This window comes from Falco naumanni, chromosome 17, assembly GCF_017639655.2.
Source record: "Falco naumanni isolate bFalNau1 chromosome 17, bFalNau1.pat, whole genome shotgun sequence".
Lineage (NCBI taxonomy): Eukaryota > Metazoa > Chordata > Aves > Falconiformes > Falconidae > Falco > Falco naumanni.
This window is the reverse complement of record NC_054070.1, coordinates 2,027,120-2,051,563: the sequence shown is the minus strand read 5'-3', so window position 1 is coordinate 2,051,563 and position 24,444 is coordinate 2,027,120. Positions and strand designations below refer to the sequence as shown.

At 44.2% G+C, this 24,444-nt stretch overlaps 1 protein-coding gene across 1 annotated transcript in view; it reads left to right on the top strand.

Annotated features, from left to right (window-relative positions):
* The window catches only part of KDM5B (lysine demethylase 5B), a 55,500-nt gene extending 35,855 nt beyond the window's left edge, over positions 1–19,645 (top strand). Inside the window, exons 14-27 of the mRNA XM_040616468.1 lie at positions 132–326; positions 728–909; positions 1,530–1,654; positions 1,979–2,129; positions 3,768–3,882; positions 5,908–6,263; positions 7,412–7,550; positions 9,975–10,154; positions 10,991–11,149; positions 12,786–13,271; positions 15,533–15,644; positions 17,062–17,216; positions 17,786–18,112; positions 18,780–19,645. Coding sequence (XP_040472402.1) covers positions 132–326; positions 728–909; positions 1,530–1,654; positions 1,979–2,129; positions 3,768–3,882; positions 5,908–6,263; positions 7,412–7,550; positions 9,975–10,154; positions 10,991–11,149; positions 12,786–13,271; positions 15,533–15,644; positions 17,062–17,216; positions 17,786–18,112; positions 18,780–18,917 — 2,820 coding nt within the window. The 3' untranslated portion in view covers positions 18,918–19,645. The remainder of the gene's footprint in view (positions 1–131; positions 327–727; positions 910–1,529; positions 1,655–1,978; positions 2,130–3,767; positions 3,883–5,907; positions 6,264–7,411; positions 7,551–9,974; positions 10,155–10,990; positions 11,150–12,785; positions 13,272–15,532; positions 15,645–17,061; positions 17,217–17,785; positions 18,113–18,779) is intronic.
* Positions 19,646–24,444: the final 4,799 nt, after the last annotated feature.

Here is a 24,444-nt window from a genome sequence, read left to right as displayed (position 1 = left end):
CTACGAATATTGTTGCTAGAAGGTTTTCTCTTGGGCCTTTCATTTGGATAGTTTTTGCTCAGTAGAAAAAAAAAGTGTCTTAATGTAACTTTCAAAATAAGTCTTCATTTATTTCACGGTTTTCCATGCAGTTACCCTTGGGTCGCCAGTGTGTGGAACATTACCGTCTGCTAAACCGTTACTGCGTGTTTTCTCATGACGAGATGATCTGTAAAATGGCTTCCAAAGCAGATGTTCTTGATGTTGTGGTAGCATCTACGGTTCAGAAAGACATGGCTATTATGATTGAAGATGAGAAGAGGTTGCGTGAGAAGGTTGATAAACTGGTGAGTTGTAGGAAATAATATTGTAATGAATGATGGAAAGAGTGGTGTGAAAACACGCTGGCACTTGTGCTGTGTTGTCAATAGAGCTCTGTGTAGTACCTTCCTGAGTAGCATTGTTGATTTTAGAAAGACCACTTGGGTAAAAAATCATTCGTTGTGCATCCTGTGTTATCATATGCCTTTTAATATTGTTCAGAATGTCTCTTTTAAAGTAATGATTCTTCTTCCAGTAAGTTAGTCAGAATAGCTGATTTTTCATTAACCAAGATTTCTGTCTGTCTGGTTTTAATATCTTATTTCTAAACTTCGTTATTCCTTTAATGAATTTAGCTTCTGATGTTTTAGCTTGAAATAATCACCTCTTCGTTAGACTTTGAAGTGATGTAACCGACTCTTTGCAGGGAGTGACTGACTCGGAGAGAGTGGCTTTTGAGCTGTTCCCTGATGATGAGCGGCAGTGCTTGAAGTGTAAAACCACCTGTTTCATGTCTGCTGTTTATTGTCCCTGTAAACCTGGATTATTGGTATGCTTGTACCATGTCGAGGATCTCTGTTCCTGTCCCACCTACAAATATAAATTGGGGTAAGCTTTAGATGACAAACAATACTGTGTTCTGGAGATATTTATGGTATGTGTAGATATTGCAGTAGTCTAGTGCCTGCTTTGTAATGGTGCTAGTCCTGGTATGCTGTTTCTCTCAGTCCTTTGCAAATACAGTGCCCCCAAAACAAAGTGCCTTTTTTTCTGCTCATGTACAAAGACTTCCTTTCAGCTCTTCTTGCTCTGTAATAGCAGATGTTGCTGGATAAGTTAGTTTGCTTTTTTATTTGTAGCAGCAAGGTCATCATCCCTTACATCCAGTCTTTGCTGAGTAGTATTTTTTGCTTTTGTTAGCTTTCCTTCCTGTTGTCATCTTTCCTTTCCTGTTGTTTGTTTCGTCTTTGTTATACATGAATGTAGCTTGTCCTAAGACAATTTCACAGTTGTTTCCATTGTAATGCTGAAATTGCTTTTTGAAGCAATTGCAACATTGCAGTTGTCTTAGGAGGAACATGGTGTGCTTGTAGGTCTCAATTACATAACCCTGGGTGCGTAGTAGATGGTTTGTGTTTTATGGGTCAGTACATCTTGATGCCTCTCCCTTCCACCCCCCTGCTCCCCCTGGGTTTTGCTGAAGAGCTTGAATTCTGTGCTGCTTGCAGGTACCGCTATACCCTGGAGGAACTCTATCCAATGATGAACGCGCTGAAGATGCGTGCAGAGTCGTACAACGAATGGGCTTCCAATGTTAACGAAGCTCTGGAAGCAAAAATTAACAATAAAAAAAGTAAGTATCTTTTTTTGTCTGCAATGCGTAATTTTAAATGGCTAATTTTTCATTTTTTAGTTTCTGAACCTTAACAACTTTTGTCTTATGTGACGCTCAAAAGAAATCATATATTTACTTTAAAACAAGGAATTGTATTTTAGCTGTTATAGTCCCAGAAATTATGCTAAGCTGTCCCTGTGTGAGAAGATTGTAGATCACTTTGACACAAAATATAACTGAAGTTGAAATAGAAATGTATATAATACGTTGTGTTATTCAGCTGTACCATTTAAAATCCATCACAAAGGGAGACTTTTGTTAATTTAGTATCTTTCCCAAAAGGTCTCATCAGTTTTAAGGCTTTGATAGAAGAATCAGAAATGAAAAAGTTTCCAGACAATGATCTACTGCGACACCTCAGACTGGTTACACAGGATGCAGACAAATGTGCCTCAGTTGCGCAGCAGCTGCTTAATGGCAAAAGGCAAACCAGGTAAATGTTCCTGTACGTGTTTGCAACACGATGGCGTCACTGAAGATGGATGCCAGTGATAGATGCTGATGTTCTGTAAGACTTAAAAATGAAAGTAATCTTTTTGTCTTCTCAAGAGAGCCATCTTTTACAGGGAGATTCACCTTTACTACATGTAACAAGTTAAACATCCTGAGCTTTCAGTCTCCTCTTCCTCTCTGTTTGACAGTGGGGCAGTAATTCCATTCTAATGTTACCCAAATGGAAAAATTGGAGTGGTATTTGCAGACAAAGTAACACCCAACAAGATACAGTCCACTTGTCTTTGTGGCATGGGGACTGAAAATCTGTCAGTGGTGCATATGGCATTATATTCATTACACTTCATGCCTTGTGGAAAAGTGTCTTAACCTCCTGAGCCGATGATGATGGGAATACTGGAAGGGAACAGTATGACAGCAGGACAGGTACAAAGGGATGTTTTCCCTATCCATCCCCTTCCTCCTCCAAGCCTCGGGATACCTTTTCTGCTGCTTACAGTCTGCAAGAGTTTAGAGACCTTGTGCTTGGAGATCTTTGCCATCAATAACCCTGAATGGATGTGAGCTTTTCTCCTGCAAATGCTGGGTTGTTTTTTTTTTAGGCTTGTGTAATTTCTGGTTATCAAAAACATCTTGTGACAGTCAATGTTGCAATTAAGGTGTGTGTGTGTATATGTATATGTACATAAATACTAATTTATTTTTAAAACTTGTGCCTCTTCCTGGAAGATACTGCAGAACTTCCACAAAAAATAGTAAAGCTTTGTAGAACGTAAAGCAGCCTGTGTTTTACCTGAGGCTTTGAAGTAATATTTTGTTCAGCTTGCTATGGATTTTGGAACTCCTAATGTGATCTTACATATTCTTTAAAAACACCTATTTTTAACACAGAATGGTAAATTAAAATTTATTTTGTAGCGTTCGCATTCCAGTCATGCTGGCATATCCTGCTGGCATGTTGTTTTCCTCTTTTGTTTAAATGACATATTGTGGATGAAATTGGAGCCAGCGTTGTATGAGACTTCTTTCCTTTTCTATTCAAGATTCTCAGACCTAGTTAATATTGGCTTGAGTTTAGAGATGTTTTTAATATTAGCCAATTTGTTAACACTTATAAGCCACTCATTTGATGCAAAGCTTTTAGATAAAAATGAGAATGATGATTTCAGCGTAAAGAGGATTTTTCAGAAGTGCCTACACGACCTGTAAATATAAAACCCATTCAAAATTGGGATTTGTTCTCTTTTGCTATGGGCATGGGGAGAGCTTACTACAATAGCTGTTGCAACATTACTGAATAGTTTATCCACAATTGCTTTGTGTTCTGGAAAAAAGCCTAATTTTATTCCATAATAACCAGTGCTCTTCCAAGGCTGAGTAGATGTTCCAGAATACTATTTAATATGAAAGAGTATTTTCAACAATAGCTTATTCTGCTGTAGCTAACTGAAGTTTTCCCATGTATGTAAGCCCCAGGCTGCTTGGATGCTTTTGAATATTCTATTATTTGTGAGTAAAGCTTGAGTTACAAAAAATTGTAAGCAGATGTTTGAGAGGTTCGGGTTTTATTTTATTTCCTTAGTGGCATCAGACAAAGCTGAATTGTGTGTAATTGCAGGTACCGCTCTGGAGGAGGAAAGTGTCAAAATCAACTGACTGTGAATGAGCTCCGGTTGTTCGTGAGGCAGCTGTATGCTCTGCCCTGCGTCCTCAGTCAGACACCCTTACTGAAGGTAACTGGGAAAGCTCTAGGGGAAGGAACGTGAGCGTTTGTCACAGGATCAGTGCAGTGCAAACACATCGCTGTCTTAGTGTTTACTCCAAGAATAAATACGTTCAAACTGGCAGGCCTGGGTAACTTGGGCGCAAGTTGCTTAAGAATGGAGCTGTCTGACCTGCCGGGGTTCATGGTTAGCAGATTTTTATACCACACGGGGGAATCAAAATGCTCGTGTTGTACAAAGTAATGTGAAAGAAGCAGCAGGATGACCTGGGTAACTACAGGTTAAAAGTTTGGGGTCAGTTAACTAGTCTGCTCTTAAAGAATGAAGCTGTGTTTATCTGAATATGTTCAAAACTCCATAATGCTCTGAGGGACAGTTCTCCCATTCACATCGCTTTCCTTCTTTGTTCATCCAGAATCAGCTTTCTCATAGTCTTGTAGTTAGAGACTTCCTCATGCTATCAACCCGCTCCAGGAAGCAGCGCTGATAACCCCAGCCAAAGCTACCAGCCTAGGCTACCGAAATGCTTGTTCCAGCAGCCTGCTGATGGTCGTGGGAGACAAATCGATCTGCCTCCCCGTGGCAGATCCCTTTGTCTCCCACGACCGTCAGCTAATGCTGATTATTTGCTCACCAGATTGGTCGACCCTCAGACAAGTTGAAAGTAATTCAAGATTTGGTTTCAGAATTTGCCAAAATGTTGCATATCATACCGAGAGGTGATTAAAAAACAAACAACAAGAAGGAAACAAACCCACCCCCCAGATTCTGGGCAGCTGCAGTTCCTGTCTTAAAGGCTTTGCATATTTGGGACTCTCAGAACCAGGAGATGCAGGGACCAGCTCCTGAACTATTTCCTAAGTGACCAGACAGTATTGTGCGACTTTGAATCAGAATAGGCCAGTTCAGCTCAGCTTTATGACTCTTGATTTTGAAGCTTTATCAGAGCTGGAATATTTGAATCAGAATTTATGTAATCCTATTTACAGTGATTTGTTTATAGCATTGTAACTCTGAAGTTATCTTACTATTTAAAAAGCAGAAGTTGAGAAATGCCAGACATGCAAATAGTTCTCCATCTGGCATTCTTGAACAGGGAAATATCAAACACATATGGTCATTCTTTTATATCCTTCTCAACAATCCTAAATTATATATAGTCATGCAAATTAGGCTGTTAATATAAATGACCAACGGTTACTGGCGATCGGTTCACAATTTAATGTATCTCTAAAAAGGCTTTACTTCCGTTATGGGTGAGGTTGCCTACCCTGGCAAACAACCTCGTTGGCAAAATACCAAGATGTCAGCTGTGAAGGGAGAATGTGCTGCTGGAATAGCATTTCAGGCAGTACTAGGAGCGTTGGGCAGGATGACTACGTACAGGATCAGTCCAGCCTTTGCAGCGGGGTTACTCTGGCTGTCCATTGTCCTGGGTGAAATGCAGACAGCCACTGAGGTACATTTTGAGGGTAACTAGCTGTTGAACATACGGAGAGAGAAAGAGAGGAGTTGCACTGCATGGAAGGGTAAAATGCCTGTGGCTTACTGGGACTATATGGTCCAGCTCAAAAACCTTAATAACACAGCGGAAACAAACCCCAGAAGCTCCATGCCCTTCCCAGCGTTCTTCAAAGCCGCCTTAACCTTAAGCTTGATGTTCTTCAGCTGCCTTAACCACGCCAGAACAAAGCCAGAAAACAGCACTGATGAAACACTTAAAATTTCCCTTGGGATCCTTGCTATTTTTGAGACCTCTTTTTGACACCTGTCTTTTAGTTCAAAGGAGTTTGGAGTGGAATTCCCTTGTCTGATGATCCTCAAGCTTGTGGACACATTATGTATGAGGAGATGCTGATACACTGTGTGTTGAAGACACTATTTAAGTGTCATGATGATTTGCCATGCTCATGGTGTGCATGTGTGGTGTTTGCCAGGAGGCTTGCACTTAAATGTTTAAGCTTGCACTTAAATGTTTGAAGAGATTTGTCAGTGGGTTTTCTTTTGATTTATTGTTGTATTTGCATATTTCAGGATCTTCTTGATCGTGTGGAAGCTTTTCAACAGCAAAGCCAAAAACTCCTTTCTGAAGAAATGCCTAGTGCTGCAGAACTTCAGGAGCTGTTGGATGTCAGCTTTGACTTCGACGTTGATCTACCCCAACTAGCTGAGTTGCGGATACGTCTGGAACAGGCACGCTGGCTCGAGGACGTGCAGCTGGCTTCCTCGGACCAAAACTCTCTCACTCTAGATGATATGAGGCGTCTTATAGACTCAGGTGTTGGACTTGCTCCCTACCCAGCAGTTGAGAAAGCAATGGCGAAGCTGCAGGAGCTCCTTACTGTATCTGAACACTGGGATGACAAAGCCAGAAATCTGATAAAGGCCAGGTAGAAGCTAAATCTTAATGTTACGTTTTGTAGTTCTGTAAGCTGTTCGAGATGGAAATAGTTGGCTTTACATCTGAAGGGGCTCTCTTTTGATCATCCAGTTCATAACATGAAAGCAAAACTTGCGCTGTCCAGAAGGGAAAGGGATAGAGAAGGGGCATGAGTGACAGAGCAATTTTAAACGTTGGTGTTGGCTTGCAGCGCTTGTGGTTCTCCACTGTCACTGTGCAAGTTCTCCTTTTGCTACGAGGGAGGGTTTTAAAACACCTCTCCATTCCTTTCAATCTCCTTCCCTCCCCCAGTGTCAGACTGGAAGATGCATGTCCCGATAGAGCGTAGATGTATACCACCAACCGGTAAAATGTTACTGCATAGACTGTTTCTAACATGGAGGAGATTTCTTCCAGGTTAGTTGGTGCAGGAGAGAAGGAAGTAAGCCAAATACATCTGTTCTGAGAAAAATCTTCTTGCTCATTGCTTTGACCTTCTGATTTACAAAGTAAAATGGGGGAGAGCGCACTCTGCTTCAAGTTTAGAAAGGTGGCACAAACTTGTATGCAAGGCTTCTTCCCACAGAATTAATGTGTTTTTTTTTTTTAAAATTCCTCCCCCCCAGCCTCATAATTGTGAAAGCATTTGAATGTTCCTTACCCATTAATAACTATACAGTTTTAAACTGGTAACTACATAGGGCATAAAACTGGAATAAGCTTGGGTTTAACCTGCAAAATGGAGATTCAGTTGTGTTTGTACCTTTCTAAAATGTCAGAATCAAATAGTGAAATACAGAACGGCCATCCTCAGGTATTTTTTTAACCTTCTAATATAACATCTCTGAGCTGGTGCTGCTTAAGGGCTCGGCGTGCGTTTGAGGATCCAAGATTCTATTACTCAGAAGTTCAATAAATGTTAAATCTCCCTTAAGCCTGAATGTTTGAATATTTCTAGTTACAGTCTATGGCAAGCAAATACACATTTTTTTAAAAGCATACCTGCATTACGGATGCCCTGGTTGTACAGTATGTGTCTCTAGTACCGGACATAATGTCATTTTTTGGTATAACCCTTAGGTTTTAATAAGCCCTGTGAGTGGAAGAACCCTCACTGTGTCGCAGTGCTTTACATTCTGAGATGTTTTGTTTACACAGGCCACGCCAGTCACTGAGCAGTCTTGTAGCAGCAGTGAAAGAAATAGAGGAGATTCCAGCCTATCTCCCAAATGGTGTTGCACTGAAGGATGCGGTACAGAAGGCCAAAGACTGGCTGCAGGAGGTGGAAGCTTTGCAGGTACGTAAAGTGTGCTCTGAGGGAGCCCCTGGCGTGTTGACAGAGCCACGCTGCGCTCTGTTGTGTGCCCTTGGTGCTTCAGTGTCACGCCGGATTAAGAGCGCTTGATCTGTAACATCTATTGCCTGAGTCATGGTGCAGTTATGCTGTCGTGAATGCTGTTCTTTTTGGTTTCTGGTCCTGATTTGTATTCTTGCACCTTTGCAATTAACTGACTGCAATAAATCTATAAAGGAACTATTAACAAAAATCTGAAGTGAAAAAGACATTATGTTAGGGAACTTTACCTTAAGGTAAGCTTTGCTCAGTCGCTTAGTAACAGTTACCTGGTAATCGTGTTTTTGTGTGCCATTCTGCATCTTGCTCCACTCCTGTAACAGATAGTATGCAGCAGGTGACACACAGTTCTGCTTGCTGACTCCTGAATAAACAAACCCCCTGAAATATGTCAAGGTCAGCAATAGTATTTTTTCACAGCCTTCATTTCCTTGACTAAACAAATAACCATCCTCTAGCATCTGCTAAAGAAAAGCAACAAACCCACAGATTTCCTGGTCCAGGAATATTCCTGATCAGACAAGTCTCCTGTCCTTGTATTTTCTCCAGTTTTGAATGCACCTTTCTGGAGCGTATCTCATGTACTGTACTGCAGGTAGTGTCACGCCAAGGTTGGATGATACAAGGACATTAATACTTTCTGGTGGCGGAATTGCCTCTTCTGAGGCCCCATAGAATTAATTTGCTGTTTCCACATCTGTATCGTTAGCGATATTTCAGACATCCTGTGACTGAGAGGTATTCCTCCTTTTGTTAGCCATTGAGCATGGCCAGTCTCAAGGCTGTTTCTTGTTCTGCTGTATGGGTCAGCCTTTGATTTCATAGGTTAAAATACCTGTAATTTTGCAGTAGTTCTGTCTGAATTTTGAGGTGGAAGTTACTTGATTTCTTCCTTCTCTCTTCCCTCCATCCTCTTCTACTTTTAAGGTTCCTTCCAGCTTTCTGTGATTTCCATTTCCATGGTCACAAGTCTGAAATAAGTCTTCAACTCCGCAAAAAGTTGATGGCAGAGAATGAAAACAGGAGCCTGATAAAGACCTGTACGGGTTTTCACCTTGGCTCCTGGCACTTCCCACTCAATTTTTTTTCTTTCTCTTTTTAACTTTCAGACAGTGTTATCTCTGGATCCAGTTTCCTTTACCGTTTTTTTTTTAGGTTCTTTGCTTCTTTCACAGTTCAATGGCATCTTAACTCTCCCCTCTTCTCTCTTCCCACTTCCCCCCATGTCAGCACGATTGCTCGTGCAACTGGACACTGCACTAGTTCAAGCCCAAGTGAGTAAACGTAGCCTGGGCTGACCCTTGGAAGTGTTTGTGGCTCAGCCTCGTGTGCACCCGAGCCAGGGATCGGTGGGATGCACAGTTTGGGAGGGGGTGCAACAGGGATAGCCCTGATTCGCATTTGGATATAAGTTGCAAGATATTTTTCTTGTATTTTAGGTTGTCCTCATGTTTTTTCCAGAAAGTAAATTCCCATCTGCCTTACTAGGATTTGCGGACCTATCTGACCTAAATTATTTTAATAAACTCCTTTTGAGTTCAAGAGGCTTTTATTAAAAACAGTAGTTTTCCTGGGCTTCAAAATTTTGAAGAAATAAAGTCCATGTAATACTAGCTTTTGTTTGAGGGCTATCTTGAGAGGACTTAAGCGAATTGTTCTTGGCATTTGCTAATTTCTTGGTTTGGATTCTGAAATGCTGCCTCCTGAATATGGAAAAATGTGTCTGTATGTGCCAAGGATTTTTGCTTTGGTTCTGCGAGGATTTTGGTAAATGCCCACAGCTGTTGTGACTTGTAGGCAGGTCTTGGTATCGGTGCTTTGAGGTTCGCTGCTGGAGATGCTGGGATTGTTGGGGATGAATAGTTCTGGAGTCCCATGTCACTGCCTGTTGCAGAAGTTCCCTCTGGGTGCTGCGTGGCTGCCGGGCTCCTGGTGGCTGGGCCGCCTTAGGCACACGCAGCCGGGCGAGCCAACATCTCGCCTTCAAACCCACCGCGCGTCCTTGAGATGGTTCCTTGCCCTTGGCGTGTGGCAGGGGCGGGGTTAGACTTGCCTTCTGGGCCTATTTCAAAATTATTTTGATTTTCTGTTGCAAATGCAGATTGTTAGATTGGAGGTCTGCTTATATTGTTGGCTCTCATGTGCCGCCCCGCCCCCCCCCCCCTCCCCCCAAGTGTTCTATTAGTTTTCTCTGTCCTTAAGCACAGAACGAGAAGCACAAGTCTTGGGATGACAGCTGTGGAAGGGACCGAAGCGTCTGTTTGCTTTTACAAGCTCTACCTTTAGTTAATCGAAATGACTTGCTGGGATTCAAGGAAGTGGTATGTTTTATACACATCAGATCTTTCTTAATTTCTAATCAAACAGGTCGGAGGACGTGTGCCTGTACTGGACACGCTAGCAGAGCTTGTCGTGAGAGGCCGGTCTATTCCGGTGCATCTGGACTACCTGCCGAGGCTGGAGTCCTTGGTGTCAGAAGTTCAAGCGTGGAAGGAGTGTGCAGCTAACACGTTTCTGTGCGAGAACTCCCCTTACTCACTTTTGGAGGTAAGACTTCTCAGCTCTGGAGAAAACCACCATCCATACCACCGCAAAAGCACATCAGAGTTACAGTATTAACTCATGATGTAGCAGTAAATATAAAGTATATTTGCAGGACTGCTTTAGGATTACCTTACTAGTTTTAACATAATTTTTCTTAGGTTGACGTATACTTTTAATGATCATTTTACTTGTAAAATGCTTAAGATTTAGCTATACTTCTCTGTTCTTTGTAATCAGCGGCTAACGAGAGCATGCTGTGCCACGATTTTACATTTTCAGTATGAATTCGGGAGTATTGACATTTGGCACTGAATCTCCTCCAGTGCGTCAGGCTGCAGCCGCGGAGTGTGGGGCCCAGCCCACCGCGGGTGTAGCTGCGTAAGGGTGAGCCTGTAGCTGCCTTGGCTGGCCCTCCGGGCTGTGCTGCTCCGTGTGAGCAGCTTCCTGAGCAATCCGCACTCTCCAGGCTACGCTGAGCCCCCCTTACACCCCCAGCCCTCCTCTCTCCGTTAGGACAGACAGGAGTGCAGGGCAGCCCCTGGATCCTCTGCTGTTTGCCAGGGCTTCCAGCTTGAGTCACGCGGAGGCTGTTCAGTGTATCGGCTGTCTGTACGCCAGCACCCTGAGTGAAACGTGGAGGTCTTCGTGATCTGCTGTTTTATAAAATTGAATCTTTAACCTCTCCTCATCTTCAGATAACCTCATCCTAGTCCCCCAGACCTTTGGTGGAAGAAACAGCAGGAATCCCTGTTCTAATCGGTCATGGCTGTCCCTAGGGCAGGATGAATGCATCCAAAATGTTGCAGGCAACGTTTGATGGAGGCTTTTCTCTCCATCAGGTGTTATGTCCCCGGTGTGATATTGGAATCCTGAATCTGAAGAGAAAGCAGAAGAAGCTGAAGGAGCCCGTGCCAAGTGGAAAGAAGAAAAGTGCTAAGCTAGAGACTCTGAGTGACTTAGAAAGAGCGCTCTCAGAGAGCAAAGATACTGCATCTGCGGTATGTGCTTTAAGCTTTTTTTTTTTTTTTGAACTGGAGTTTCTTCTCAGTTCTTTAAATCTTTGTTTATGTTTGCCTCTCATGTAGAAATGTTACCTCCCACTCTTTTCTGCTTGCTGGGCTGTTGTGCAGAAGGACTTCTTCCACCGTGCTTTTCTGTGCTTGCTTTAGACTTCCCAAAATTGCTTTTAGTGGAAAAAATTCGTTGCCTTTGTGCATGAAGTAGCCTTACAGTTTACCAGGCAATGCCTGCAGGCTAACAAAGCATAGGCAAATAAAAAATTGAGATCTATTTTCCACCACCATACCAAAACCTTATTAAAGATAGGATAGGGGTTTCCCAAGTCTAATCCTTTCAAAGAACACAATAACCCAATGCCATTTATAATTAAAGCAAACACCATAAATAATTAAAGAAAACCTCATGCATTATGGAGCCAATAAAACTGGATGATGCAGACTTTGCTGGTGGTGTAGTGCTTCATCCCAAAAGACCTATTTCAGAGCCTTCACCATGGTCAGATTAAACAATGTCCCATGATTAACAAGGAGCACCAGACCAGGTAGGGTTTGAAATGTGGGACATTTAAGTTTTAACCTCCAGAAACTGCTTGAATCCTGTAGGTTCAGTGCTTGGTTTTGGCCTCCCTTGTCTGAAAAGCCGGACTTCCAGACTGTGTCCCTGTGAGTGCTGTATGGAGAAGAGACCGGGTCCCTTGAACCACACACCCTTATTCTCTGATTAGACAGTATTTCATTAAGGGTTGGGGTATTGAAAGAGAAGGACGCTCACGTGGACTGCACCCAGGAAAATGCATTCATTTAGTGTGGCAGGTTTTGCTTCTGACACGTGAGGGGAAGAGGAATCTCCTTACGGTGAAGGTTTGGATGCTTTCCCAGCCCAGTGCTGTAGCTGCAGGGCTCGGCACCTGCAGCAGTTCCATAAAAGCTATTGACCTTCATGAAACTGAACTATATTGCTGTCTTCAATAGCAGCTAATGCGAAAGAGTCCTGAAAAAAAGGATCGTGAGCAGGTGCAGAAAGGGCAAATGCCACATTCAGGGGTACACCTGAATTTCACAGGGTGGTTACAAACCCCAGAGTGAGCACACAGGTCAGGGTACGGCCCGATGCACTTGGGGAGTGCAAGGTGGGTATCAAGAGATGCATGTGACCTTCTGAAAACTGCCCAGCTGTGTTTTAAGGTTATACGGTGTCAGGCTACGTACTTGAGAGACGTTGTTCACAGAGAAGTACCTGCAAGCCAAATCTGTACTTGTTTGAGAATTTAAGCTGCTTTAATATGAAGGTGATGTTTTTGTAGTACAAAACACAAAGGATTTGGAACAGAGAGGAAGGAGGGAGGGAGGGGGTTACTTTTTGCAAAGGAATGAGCTTTGTATTTCAGCCTGATGAGAAAATGGAAGGAGACTGAAGTCGTGTTGCTGCACGTTCTCATAACAGCTTTGCTTCAAACATTCAAAGCCTTGAAAGGCATACGGGGGTGAGGAGCTCCTCAAAGATCTGAAATGCTCCCTGGTGGATTTTAAAGAGTGCGATTGTGCAGCGGTCACCCTGCTTCTAATGAGTGATGTTCCTTTTGAGTTACGCTCCTTTCTTTGATCTCCCTTTTAGATGGCTACGCTTGGGGAAGCCCGACTGAAGGAGATGGAAGCGTTGCGTTCTCTGCGAGCAGCAAACGAATTGAAGGTGCTGTCTAGTGAAGAGGATGCAGAACTGAAAGTCTGTCTGTGCCAGGAGGAGCCGGCTGCTCCCATGATACAGTGTGAACTCTGCAGAGGGTTCTTCCATACCGGCTGCGTTTCTGTGCCCAACGTTTTGCAGGGACCTCGTGTGTGGCTCTGTCCGCACTGTCATCGATCAGAAAAGCCACCTTTAGAAAAGATCTTGCCATTGCTGGCCTCCTTGCAGCGTATCCGTGTGAGGCTTCCCGAGGGGGATGCCTTACGGTATATGATCGAGAGAACTGTGAACTGGCAGCACAGAGCGCAACAAATGTTATATTCAGGGAATCTAAAACTCATACAAGACAAAGTTGGCTCAGGATTATTGTACAACAGATGGCAAGCCACAGCAGGCCAGTTGCCAGAGACAAACAAGGTGAGGCTGAGCTGCGTTTCCTTGCAGCGGGTGGTGTGTGGTCAGCGAGAACAGTCTCTAACACCTCTCTGAGCTCGTGGCGCCCATATACAAACACTGGCGAGGCAGGCTGTTTGTGTGTCACTTTACTGATACGAGGAGTTTGGGTTCTGCTGTGACAGCCAGGGTATGAGTGTCCTCCAGCAACAGCTTCATCTTCTCCTGCTGCTGGAGTCCTGGGAGCAATGACTCCTGAAGGGCCTATTTCCCCTTCTCCTCCCAGCTCCTGCACTCTCAAGTGATGCTATTAATGACAGCTGCTGAAGTATTGTTTCTGGAGTGCTTAGTACTCAATTAGTCTTTATATTCTGTTTTTACAAGTATTTCAATATAGTGTTAAATCTTGAGAATTAGTAATGGAGGCACGAACTGTCCAGTCTGTTACCAGCTTAGCTCTCAGATGAGGTGGTTTTCAACAGGGTATTTTCATCCATTACTGCTCCTCCTCTTATCACTTACACTACAACTCCCAAGCTGAATATTTTGCTAAACATTACTGAGTTAAGCTACAGCAACAGTTTCAGGTGTGGTCATGAGGGAGTTTCACATGTCCTCCAGTAAAGACCTTTCAGCAAAAAGCGTGGGGAAAGTGGGAAATGGGTTAAGCATTTCTAGCTTTCATGAGATGATAAATGCAGAAAAAATCTGAGACAACAGGTCTGTGCAGCACAAAAAAAGTAGAGCACCCCAAAATGAAATGCACTCTATTGCTTTTACTTTTTGATTGAAACACCTTAATTTTGCTAGTCCAACCCTGTTATACAGTTAGCCTGTGTGTTTGTGTTTTCACGCTCAGTTATGATAAAATATAGAATGTGCCACATGTGCTTGACGAGGTATTGTAGCTGCTTCTCAGGTAACTCAGCTGTACCAAGTTGCTTGTGTTGACCAGATTTTTCAAATAGGCAAACCTAGTTTTAGAAATCAAAACCATATTTAGGCATCTAAGAGAGTTTTCCTGATAACTCAGCTTCAAAAATATATTTTTGCTAGACCTACTAGTGTAACTCAAAAAAGCCGGACAAGATTTTGAGCATGTAAGTTGATGTTTGGGCCAGAAATGGAAGCAGTAAGTTTAGTTTTATTAGCTCAGTGAGGTGCTGTGGGGTTCCTCCAACCTGAAAACAGTCTCACCGTTTTTTTTTCTGGTGTAGAGCTCAAGTCAGTAAACCTCTAAATCAAGGTAACTAGCAGAGCTAGTTCAGGTCCTGTGACTGCATTTCCCAAATCAGAAGTCCCTGGGAAGCTCAGTGCAAGAGCATCTGACCACAAGCACCAGCTCTGGTCCCTTGCTGTGCCTGGGCCACGGAGCCTTCCTGGAGACAGTGGCACTGGGGTGGCTCAGAGGTGGCCTCCAGAGCCATCTCGGCACAGCAGCCAAGCTGAAACTCTGGTCTCAAGGGGATTTGAGGTGGTTTTTTGGTGAATTCAGTGTCTCGGCATTGCTGTCCTGTCGTGTAGCAGTTCTGTTTTCCCTGTAATCTGGGGTGATCCAAGACTCTCGTTCCTCCAGAGAAGTGCGTAGCAGTAACCGCGGGAGTTGGGCTGCTTTGGCACTGGCCAAAGTGAAGAATGTGGAGCGTTTAGATGAGTTGGGGAAAATTCACTTGAAAAACAGTTGTGAGAACTGATGAGAGCCAGATTTTTGAAAGGGTCCAGACACTTGAATTAGTGAGGTAGTGGGTATTTTGGAAAGCATCTGGTGAGACACCTTTCTGACACTCGTGAGTCCAAAACTGACACTTGCTGGCTTGTGTGAGTGGCCTTTGCGTATGTAAGCACACGGTTTGCCGTTGGCATGTCCGCTGTGCGTGCTGGGGTAAGGAGAAGTCTTCCAAGCAGTTTGGCGTTTCAGCAGAGCAAGGTAGTGAGCAATCACTTCTTTATTGTGAACAAAAGGAGGAAACTAATATTTTACCGTGAGTCGATCCTAGAGGTGAAGCCCTCGCTTCCCAGTCCGGGCTTATCCTGCAGTGACTGCCTGTGCCAGGGCCGGTTCCTGAGCTCTGTGGAAACGATAATTTACACCTAAGAATTCTGGCAGTAAAGTTGGTTTTGCCTGTTTGCAGTGTAGGATGAAGGATTTGGGTTTACTAGATTGAACAGTTTCTAGGAATATAAGATTTAAGCAATTGTGGGAGAAACAAGTATTGATTCTATTGCAGTTATTTGACACTTCAAAACTACGTTTAGTGAAAATATCGATGCACTTTGTTTTCTAGGTTTCCCAGACAATTGGAGCAATGTCATTCTCCATGCCTCATGACTGGGATAACAGAACCATATATTTACATTCTCCATTTTCTACAGGACAGCACTGCATCCCACTTCATGGTTTGTAATCGTTACTTTGTGGTGGGTTTCCCCCCTCCTTCCTTTCTCCCGTGTTTGGTGGTGGAGAAGAGAGTGTGTCCTGGCCAACAGGAGATGGCTGAGGCAGGGAGGCACGTGGCTGCACTCTGCATCTGGTTGCTTCTCCCATCCCCTCAGCAGCTTTGGAACTTAATGTCTCCAGCTTTGGCAAAGGGGTAAATTTCTCAACAATACAGATGCCCACATGTAATGAAACGATGTGGTGTGATAGGACAAGAGGTATCAGTTGAGAACTGGCCTCTTCCAACTTGACAACGTGCTGCAGCCAGCCACGTGGGCTGCAGGAGGGGGAGGGGAGAGACCATTGAAATGGTAGGAAGTGGATGGGAATAAGTAGTGCTGGAGGCCATGGGGGACTTAATCCACAGGACACGAGTCAATGTAAGTTTTGCAGCTGCATAACTGTCACAGACACTTAAGTTTTCATAGGTGCTGCGGCTGCTGCTGTGCTCCAGGTCGCTCTGTGCAGGTTTTCCATGCTCCCTAACTCAGACGTTGTGTTTTTTGGACCAACACTGACATGCTATAAATTGCATCATTTTACAACTGTAAAAGAAATTCTTTCCTCCTGATGCATAATGATCCAGGGACACAGGTCTAGTCTTATCTTCATGTTTTCAAGTTAGTGCAGCTTAGTCTGTACTAATATTACACAAGGCGCTTCAGTTTAATGTTACAGTTAAAATCCAACAAGGCAGGCCTTTGTTCTGCAGGGTTTATTTTTCAGGCTATATTTGAGTTGTACTGAACACTATATTAAAAAGCTGTTACTTACACAGTGGTTTCGGTCTCCCCTAGCTGTGACTGTTTGAAAAGCCCAGTGCAAGTTCTGAAGCTCGATAGCAGCACTGGGTGATGACTGTACAGCAGGACTCAGTTGCAAGGCTTGTCCTCTTGGCTCTTCCTCCTCTCTCGGCTTCACTTACGATTTCACTCAGTTTGTTCACCTTACCCACTTATTACGTAGCGAGGGGATCATCATGCTTCTTGTAGCTTCAGAAGCAGGAGAAATGGCCAAAAATGATGGCAATTGCTTATGCTCAAATCAGTAAAAAATGCAAGCCACAGGAAGGATGCTGAGCCAAGTGCAGTAACTTCTGTGCAAGCCTTTATCTTTTTAACCCTGCTGTTAAAAGTGAGCGATGAAGAGGGAAAAGATAAGAGTTAATTCATACAGTTGCAGATTTAAAGTCTGTTGCAGTTGTGGTTTGGTTTTTTGTGGGTTTGGGGTTTTTTTGTTCGCAGGTTTTTGGGTTTTTTTTTTTTTTTTTTTTTTTCAAATGTGCTACCAGAGAAGAATTTTCATTATCTGTGCAGTTCTCATTAGTGCTGACACTGAAGAATTCCTTTTCTCCTCTCTCCCTGTCTTTCATAATAGTCATTAGCACAGAGCTGGATGAGCTGATGATGGAAGCCCAGCTGCTACAGGTTTCTCTGCCGGAAATACAGGAGCTGTACCAGATCCTATTCACAAAGCAAAGCCCTGTTTTGCAGACAGAGCAGAGGTCATCCATTGGACCAACAAATGAAAAGGCAAGTGTCTGACAGCAGCAGTGAGCTTGGGGTCACTTCAGCGTGGAGGCTCTGCCTGAACCCATAAGCTTTACAAAGAGGTTTGTCTGTGTGGCTGTACTTCCATGAAAATACATTTTCCTCATTCAAAAGGAGTCAGGAGGTCAATAACTTAACAAATCTGTTACAAACTATTGAATAAACTTGTGGCCTAATATGTTTTTGCAGTTTGAATCTGGTTTTTGTGGTCACTCTGTATTTTAAATTGTTGTGGGACAACCAGGACCTAAATACATCTATCCTCGTTTGTCTCTTGTCCTGTATTGTAGAGGCTTTCAGAGAGAGCTGCCTTTGAAGCAGTGGACTCAGGGGAAGGAAAGGAGAATCCTTTTTTCTATAAGTTCTGTCACTGGGGTGTGACCCTATCCTATCCTTTGCTTCTCTCACGCATCCCACTTCTGGTGGAAAGGCAGTGCTCTGTCAAACGCTGCTCTCTTACTTAAGCCTATTTCTAAAAGCAGGGTTTGGAACAACAGGATAATGAGTGTTAGTTGCATGCTTAAAATTTTGCCAAAATATCTTTCCAACAGAATGAGTGTTGCCGAGGAAAAAAGGATGGAATTAGTTACATGGAGAGAAAACTAAAGCGTCGTTTTGAGAGAGAGAGCTTCTGTGATGAGAAGAGAGCAAGAGTAAAAAAGATGAGAACACCCAAGAAGAAGAAACTAAAACTGAATCACTCAAAGGATCTCTGTACTAACAAACTGGAGAGAGAGCGGGAGCGTCTCTTTGAGATGCAGCGTTCCAGTGAAAGCCACTTGCTTCCCTCAGATGTGTCATTCTCTGAGCAGGAGGACTCGGAGGATGACGATGCCATCTGCCCTGCTGTGAATTGTCTGCAGCCTGAGGGAGATGAGGTCAGTAGAAGCAGACCTGCTGTGGTGGTCTGAATGCTGGGATTTGGGGCGTTTGGCTGCCCTGAAACTGTTTGCCGAAATACTAGTTAAAAAGAGAGCATGAGGCACTTGAGAACCCAGAGACAGTGTCTGCTGCTGCAGGGACACGTCTAGTTAATGACCCTTCTCATCTTCTCCCAGAGCAGCCGTGCAGCTGGGACTGGGGAAGGCAGGTGAACATCTAAACATCTGCATGGAATCGGGAGATGGGCTGTGCAGACACTGCACTCATCTCTGCCCTTGAAGTAGAGATGTAGGTAGATTTTGTGGGTTGCAGCCTTTCTGTGGATGGGGGCAGTGCCGTGGGGCTGCCTGGAGTCCGTCCTGACTGGAGAGTGGAGACGAGGGACATCTGATGTCTGTGAGCCTGTGGTGAAGTTGCCTTCCATAATCATGCTGTCAGTGGGAGAGCAACAGGAGAGGGATAAGGGAAGTGTGCCCTCCTCTCTCCTTCAGAGGAGCTGGACTGCAGGAGTCCAGAGAACAGTGAGCACGGTTGAATATCCAGCACTAGCCAGTCATAGAACGGGACATTTCTCACTCAGATGGATTAATCCCCAAAATGACTTAATGCTCTGGGTGTTTGCTTGGTCCTTTGCTGAACACCAGTGTGTCTGTTCCCCATTAGGTGGACTGGGTCCAGTGCGATGGCAGCTGCAACCAGTGGTTCCACCAGGTGTGTGTGGGCATCTCTCCAGAAATGGCAGAGAAGGAGGACTACATCTGCATCAGCTGCACTGGGAAGGACTCTCAATATCGGAAGTAAAACTCCCCATAAACCCTTCAGGACTTGAATAAAGAAGGTTATCAGTTTTCCAATAAAGCCACAGGGGCTGGTTTAAGAACCAGATTGCAAATGGTGCTACTTCTATCCTTATGGGATCATTTTCCAGAACTCAAAAACAGTTTTTGACACTTTTGTATTTTCCCTTGATCTGTTTGTGGTTGTTGAGGTTTGAGATGCTGACTGTTTAGCAGGGGTTTCCACCAATTTGGAAGGCATTTGAAACATGCACCTTTTATTGTACAGCGTTAAATTACCTCTCTGGGATCTACCGGCGTATTTAATTCAGCTTGGGTTAGGTGCAAAACAACCTGCACCACGAATTTTCCAATAAATCCTCTTGTGAGGAAATCCCTGTTTACTCTGTTTAACTCCTTGGAGACTTTAGTTTTTTTCCACTTTGTTTTTCGTAGACTAGGTTTATTTATCTGAGCAATAACTTCTATGTCTGGTTTCAGTGACTGGAATGACAATTCTGAACAGCGTGTTGCTTCTAGCATTGGTTGATGTACAGAAAGCAAATGTTAGATCCTAGTGTCACTGATGGCCCAGTGATGTAGAAGACAGGAAAAAAAAAAAAGGTCTGTAAAGTAATTGCCACAGCTGTATTTTGGCTTTCTCCTTTTTTGGGTAGCTTGTATCAAATGTTGCAGTTTATATTGTGGAATAAACCCCTGGTTATGTTATAAAATTAAATGTTGGTGTTTTTAGAGAGCTTGAACTGCAGTTTCATTTCCCTCTGGATCCATATTGATTGCATTGATGGGTTCTCTTATTCAAGAGAAATGCATCTTTTTAAAAAAAAAAGCAAAATCAGTGATATTTTCTTACTTGTATATTCAGCTTTGGAAGGAGAAGGCAGAGCAAAACATTTCGCATACCAAAAAAAACCCCAAACACAGACCTTTTAAAGTTTGTTTTTTTTTTTTGCAGAGCTTTTCCAAAACTGAAGTGACCTGCCTGTTAGGTGAATTAACAGGATTAAAATAAAAAGGATTGAAATGATGATTTGTGGTTTGGCAGGGGCAGGAGTGGGGAATTCAGGCAGGGGCAGCTCCTTTGGCTTCGGAAGGAGAAACTTGCCTTGCGGCGTGCGCTGCCGCTGGCTCTGCACGCGTGTCCTGGTGGCCCCCAGAGCGTCTGCCTGGCCGTGGGAGGCTCCCGTCAGCCGCTGCTGCTTGCATTGAGGCTGAAAGCCTGAAGAATAAGGAAGGTTCTGGACTGGTTACAGTTCTATCAAAGACTGTTTAGGGACCGTAGCCTGGTGGGTATCGGGGCGGTGCAGGTGGTGGCGGAGCAGTGCTGCCTTGGAAGGTACGGGATCTCTGAGGAGGTGAGGTGGTTTGCTTAAGCCCGTGAGGTGCTCCACGTGGGGCTGCACCTGAAATCCTTTGGGGAACAATTGCTCACACAGAACATAGCTTTGGAAGTGGCCTGGTGACCCTGGGGTGGTTCGGTGGCCTGCTAAGAAGTGGAACTTCTGGAGCCCTGGAAGATGGGAGGTCTAGAAGTTCTGTGTATCAGGGTAAGCGCTATCCTTATGACATCCTGCCATCACCAAAACCGTGGCAGTATTGGTATTCCCTCCGTTCATCATCAAGAAGAATTTGCTGGTGGATATTTTTTTTTTCCTGATGGTTTGAGACCTTTTCCCATGAGCAGCTACAGGGCGTTGGGCAGAGCCTTTAAGCCATATGTAGCGGATACCGACGTGGTGGATTTGTGTGGTGAATCAGAACTGTGCAAGACTTCTGGTGTCCCAGGGGGGTGGGTTTGGAGTTTGTTTTTTTGAACATCGAGCATGCTTTTTAGTCTCACGTTGTTTTTTTAACTGTTAAAAGAATTTTCAGCCTGGCACAGATGATTTGTCTAAAAGTGGTGTTGGTGGGCGAAGACGACCTTGACCACGTGTACATCACTGATCTGTAATTCCCTTTCAAAGGGGGCAGATGAACAAACCTGAAATACAAAGAGCTTGCACAGTGTTTTGATGTAGCTGAAAATGTTTACAGAAGTTTCTCTCCCAGTATCCCTTTTTTTTTTTTTTCCGCATTGAATGAATTGCTGTCTAACAAAAAGTGCTAGAGGAAATATGATGCAGTTAAGTTTAGCCTGATGATTCAGTACAGGACCAAGGGAAAGTTGTCATGTTGTGGACTGTAGGGGCCAGAGGAGACCTTTGTGGTCCTGACAAGAAAATCTAGCATCAGGATTAAGAATGCAATAGAATTATAGCATGATGTTCTGGAAACTACCACATCGTTGCTTGAAAATTTTCAAGAAATGGAAACCCCAGTCCCTGGGTGACCTGTGCCTAAAATACAAGATCTGCTTGAGGATTTGCATTTTATTTCCTGCTGGAATTGTGACCTTGGGAACAGGTGGCTGGAGGTTGCTGCAGAGATGGTGGTGCCTGCTGTGCCACGGGGCCTTAGATTTCATCCCCATGTAGATACTGCGAACTTGATTAGGTTAGGGTTTGATTTTTGTCAAACTAAATAAGCAAGAGATTTGTTGCTTGCTTCAGGGTGGGTTCTTCTGTGAGCATCCCTTGCACATTCCTAATCAGGGAAGATGATGAGGGCAGAACATCCCCAGCAGCAGGGTCTGTTGGGGTCAGCCATCCCTTTCACCCCTCCTCTTGTCCATCCTAGATTGTCAGAGGCTAAACCAAAACAAACAAGTCCTTCCCATCCCATTCTGCTTTTTTTTCTTTTTTTTTTTTTTTTTTTTTAGAACAAAGCAACAAAGTACATCTCCCTAGGTTGTTCAGATCCTAATTCTTTAATAAGAATAGCTTGTGGCCTCTACGTTAGTTTAATGATAAAATAGGACAAAACCCAAATTAGTTACCCTACCTTTTATTTAAAGCCTGCCTGTACCATCCATCAAGACATTAGGATTGTTTGTTGTGCCACATTTAATCTGCTTGATGGGCATTTTCTTCGCCTCATAAGGAGCAGACTAATACGTGCCCTCCTGCGTCAGTGGTGGTCACGTACAGCACCAGGAAGGCAACTGATCTGAAGGAGAGGCAAGGTTTTGGTTCCATCTGTTCCTGGTCTTAAAGTGAAGCCCACAGTGCTCCAGGATTTAGTTCCTGAAGTTTCTAAATTGTTTGAATTGGGCTTTCCAGCACTCTGACCCCCGTCTGCAGGGCAGCCCTTCGGGCCTGCCCTGGTTTCAGAAGCCAACGCAGGATGAAGGGGCTTCGTGACTCCCAGCACAGGTTGGGGATGCCTCGAGTCCAGTCGCCGAGCCCCGCGGAACTGACCACAGGAGGCGGGAAGACTGGAAACGATGGCTGCTGCACTGTGACCCACAGCGGCAGCCAGGTATCCACACAGATCTGCAGCCTTGGATGGGTCCCTGCAGAAGGTGGGAAAAGAAATTTTAGGTAGTCGTGTCGGCACTTGCCTAAATGAAGGTGTCTGAAGCAGTGCTGGTTTTCTTGACACTCTTCTCACACCACCGCGTGTCATCTTTTCTCTACCCGCACCCGGGCAATGCGCACACGGCGTTTATTGCCACAGGCAGAAACCGCTGCTGGAGTTGCGCTATTGGTGTGATCGGTGGTCAGCCCGACTGGCCTCCATCAAAGACAAAAATGTGTGGAACAAAGTGGAGAAAAGAGGGATTTGATACAAACTTCTTGTCTCAAACGGTAATCGAGTCCGTCCCTTCCCCAGCACCTTCTGGCTGATGGCCCATGCTGACACCTCTGCGATGGGAAGACGGGCAAGGTATGCTATTGAGGGATTAAAAAGGGTTCCAGAGAAAAGGATGTCATTTCTTAGGGACAGCACATCAGTCTCTAATATTCTGTATACAGTTGAAATTCAGGTGTACAAACGATTGATTCGGGGAGGGGGAATGTTCCCTTTCCAGCTGTGGAGCCACATGTTCGCATGTTAAATGGCACCGAGAGGGGAAAACCAGAACTGAAATGTTGTCTGTGCGTCGTGGGACTTCAGCAGTCACTTGTTAGCCTGACCCAGGGACGGGAAGGGGAGATGTCTAATTCTGACTAAATACATAGTGAATTTTACAGCTTGACGCAAAAGATGCTCTTTGTTCCAGCTGACCGTCTGTGGAGGACCGTTTATGCCCTAGTGCACTTCAGGGAAAAGGGAGTTCCAGCGAGGGACTTCAGCTGCAGCCAGAGCCCTGCCAGGGCAGGGAACGGATCAACAAAGAGAAAAGTAATGATGAGAGTTTCAGCTGCTGTATCTGCAGCAGGAGATGTCTCTGTGGGCCACAACTACATGTCACAGGGGATTTAGGAAGGGAAGATCTCCAGAATATACACACAGGCAGCAGCTACCTGGAAGCAACATGAAGGAGCAGAGATGACTCTTCTGTGAGTCTAGAAATGAATGTGCTTTTCCAAGAGAAGAGTTGAGTTTACAGCGTTGAAGGATAGATTTATCCTTTCTTCAGAAGTGAACAAGCCACATATTGAGAGTTCTCCTCTAGGACATAAACATGCCAGACTCTGAAGGCAACAGCCCCACACTGAGAAGAGCATTAATAAAAATAAAAGCTGCGTCTGAAGAGGAGATAGAACAGTCACGCTAGACTAATAGCACGCAGGTTCAACACTCAGCTTCTATTCAAGACAGACAAAAAAGGTATCAGTGGGTTCCATAAAAAGATCGTGGGTAGAAGGAACAAATATTTTATGGGGGGAAAAAAAAGCAGCATGTGTGATGATGTGATATGCTGCTGGGTCCAAAACTCCCAAGTGCCGAGAGGAGGGTTTGCTAAAAGGCAGTTGAAAAGAAATAGGTGCAGCTTCATGAAGGTACCTTATGTACCTCAGTTTTTCAAGTTCTGAAATGTTTCTTAATCCTACTACTTATGGTAATGTTTTTAAAGGTATTTGGCTGTTTAATCACAATACTGGGCCAGATCTTGTGTGTGTATGCGTGTGTGCTTGCATCCAGATCTATGTGAGCCAGGCATCTAAAATCGTATAAGTATTTTATAAAAGCTAGTAAAAACAGTAGCTCCCTGTCTACAGAACACCTAATTTGCTCAAAGAATATTTCCACACCCAGGGTTTGTTGAGGATAAACCCAATGTTGAAGAGTATTTGTAGTGTGTTTGGGCTGCTTTGGTGTCTGTTGGGCTTTGGGGGTTTCATGTTTGTGTTGCTGCCTGGAGTTAAATTTTAATCAGGTGGGGACAGGTCAGGCACGTCCCACGTTATGTCCCTGGTAAGTTGGGTTGATGCTGTGCCTGTTCCTTGTGCTGGCCCCCATGTCTCTGGGAGGGTTTTTGCTGTTAACACCAGTCCCCTGTCCGCTGCACATCCTTCTGCGGGGTCTTGCTTGGCACAGGTTCACAGGGGAGCTCAAGGGCTTGTGTGCCTCACCTGTGAGTTGAAACATCACAGGAGGAAACAAGGAGTTCATCATAAAATATCTTTTCGTGATGAGAATATAATATTTTGTGGTGACTGAATTTTCTTCCCTAAAGCATGTCAAAAGAAAGATGAATGTCAGAA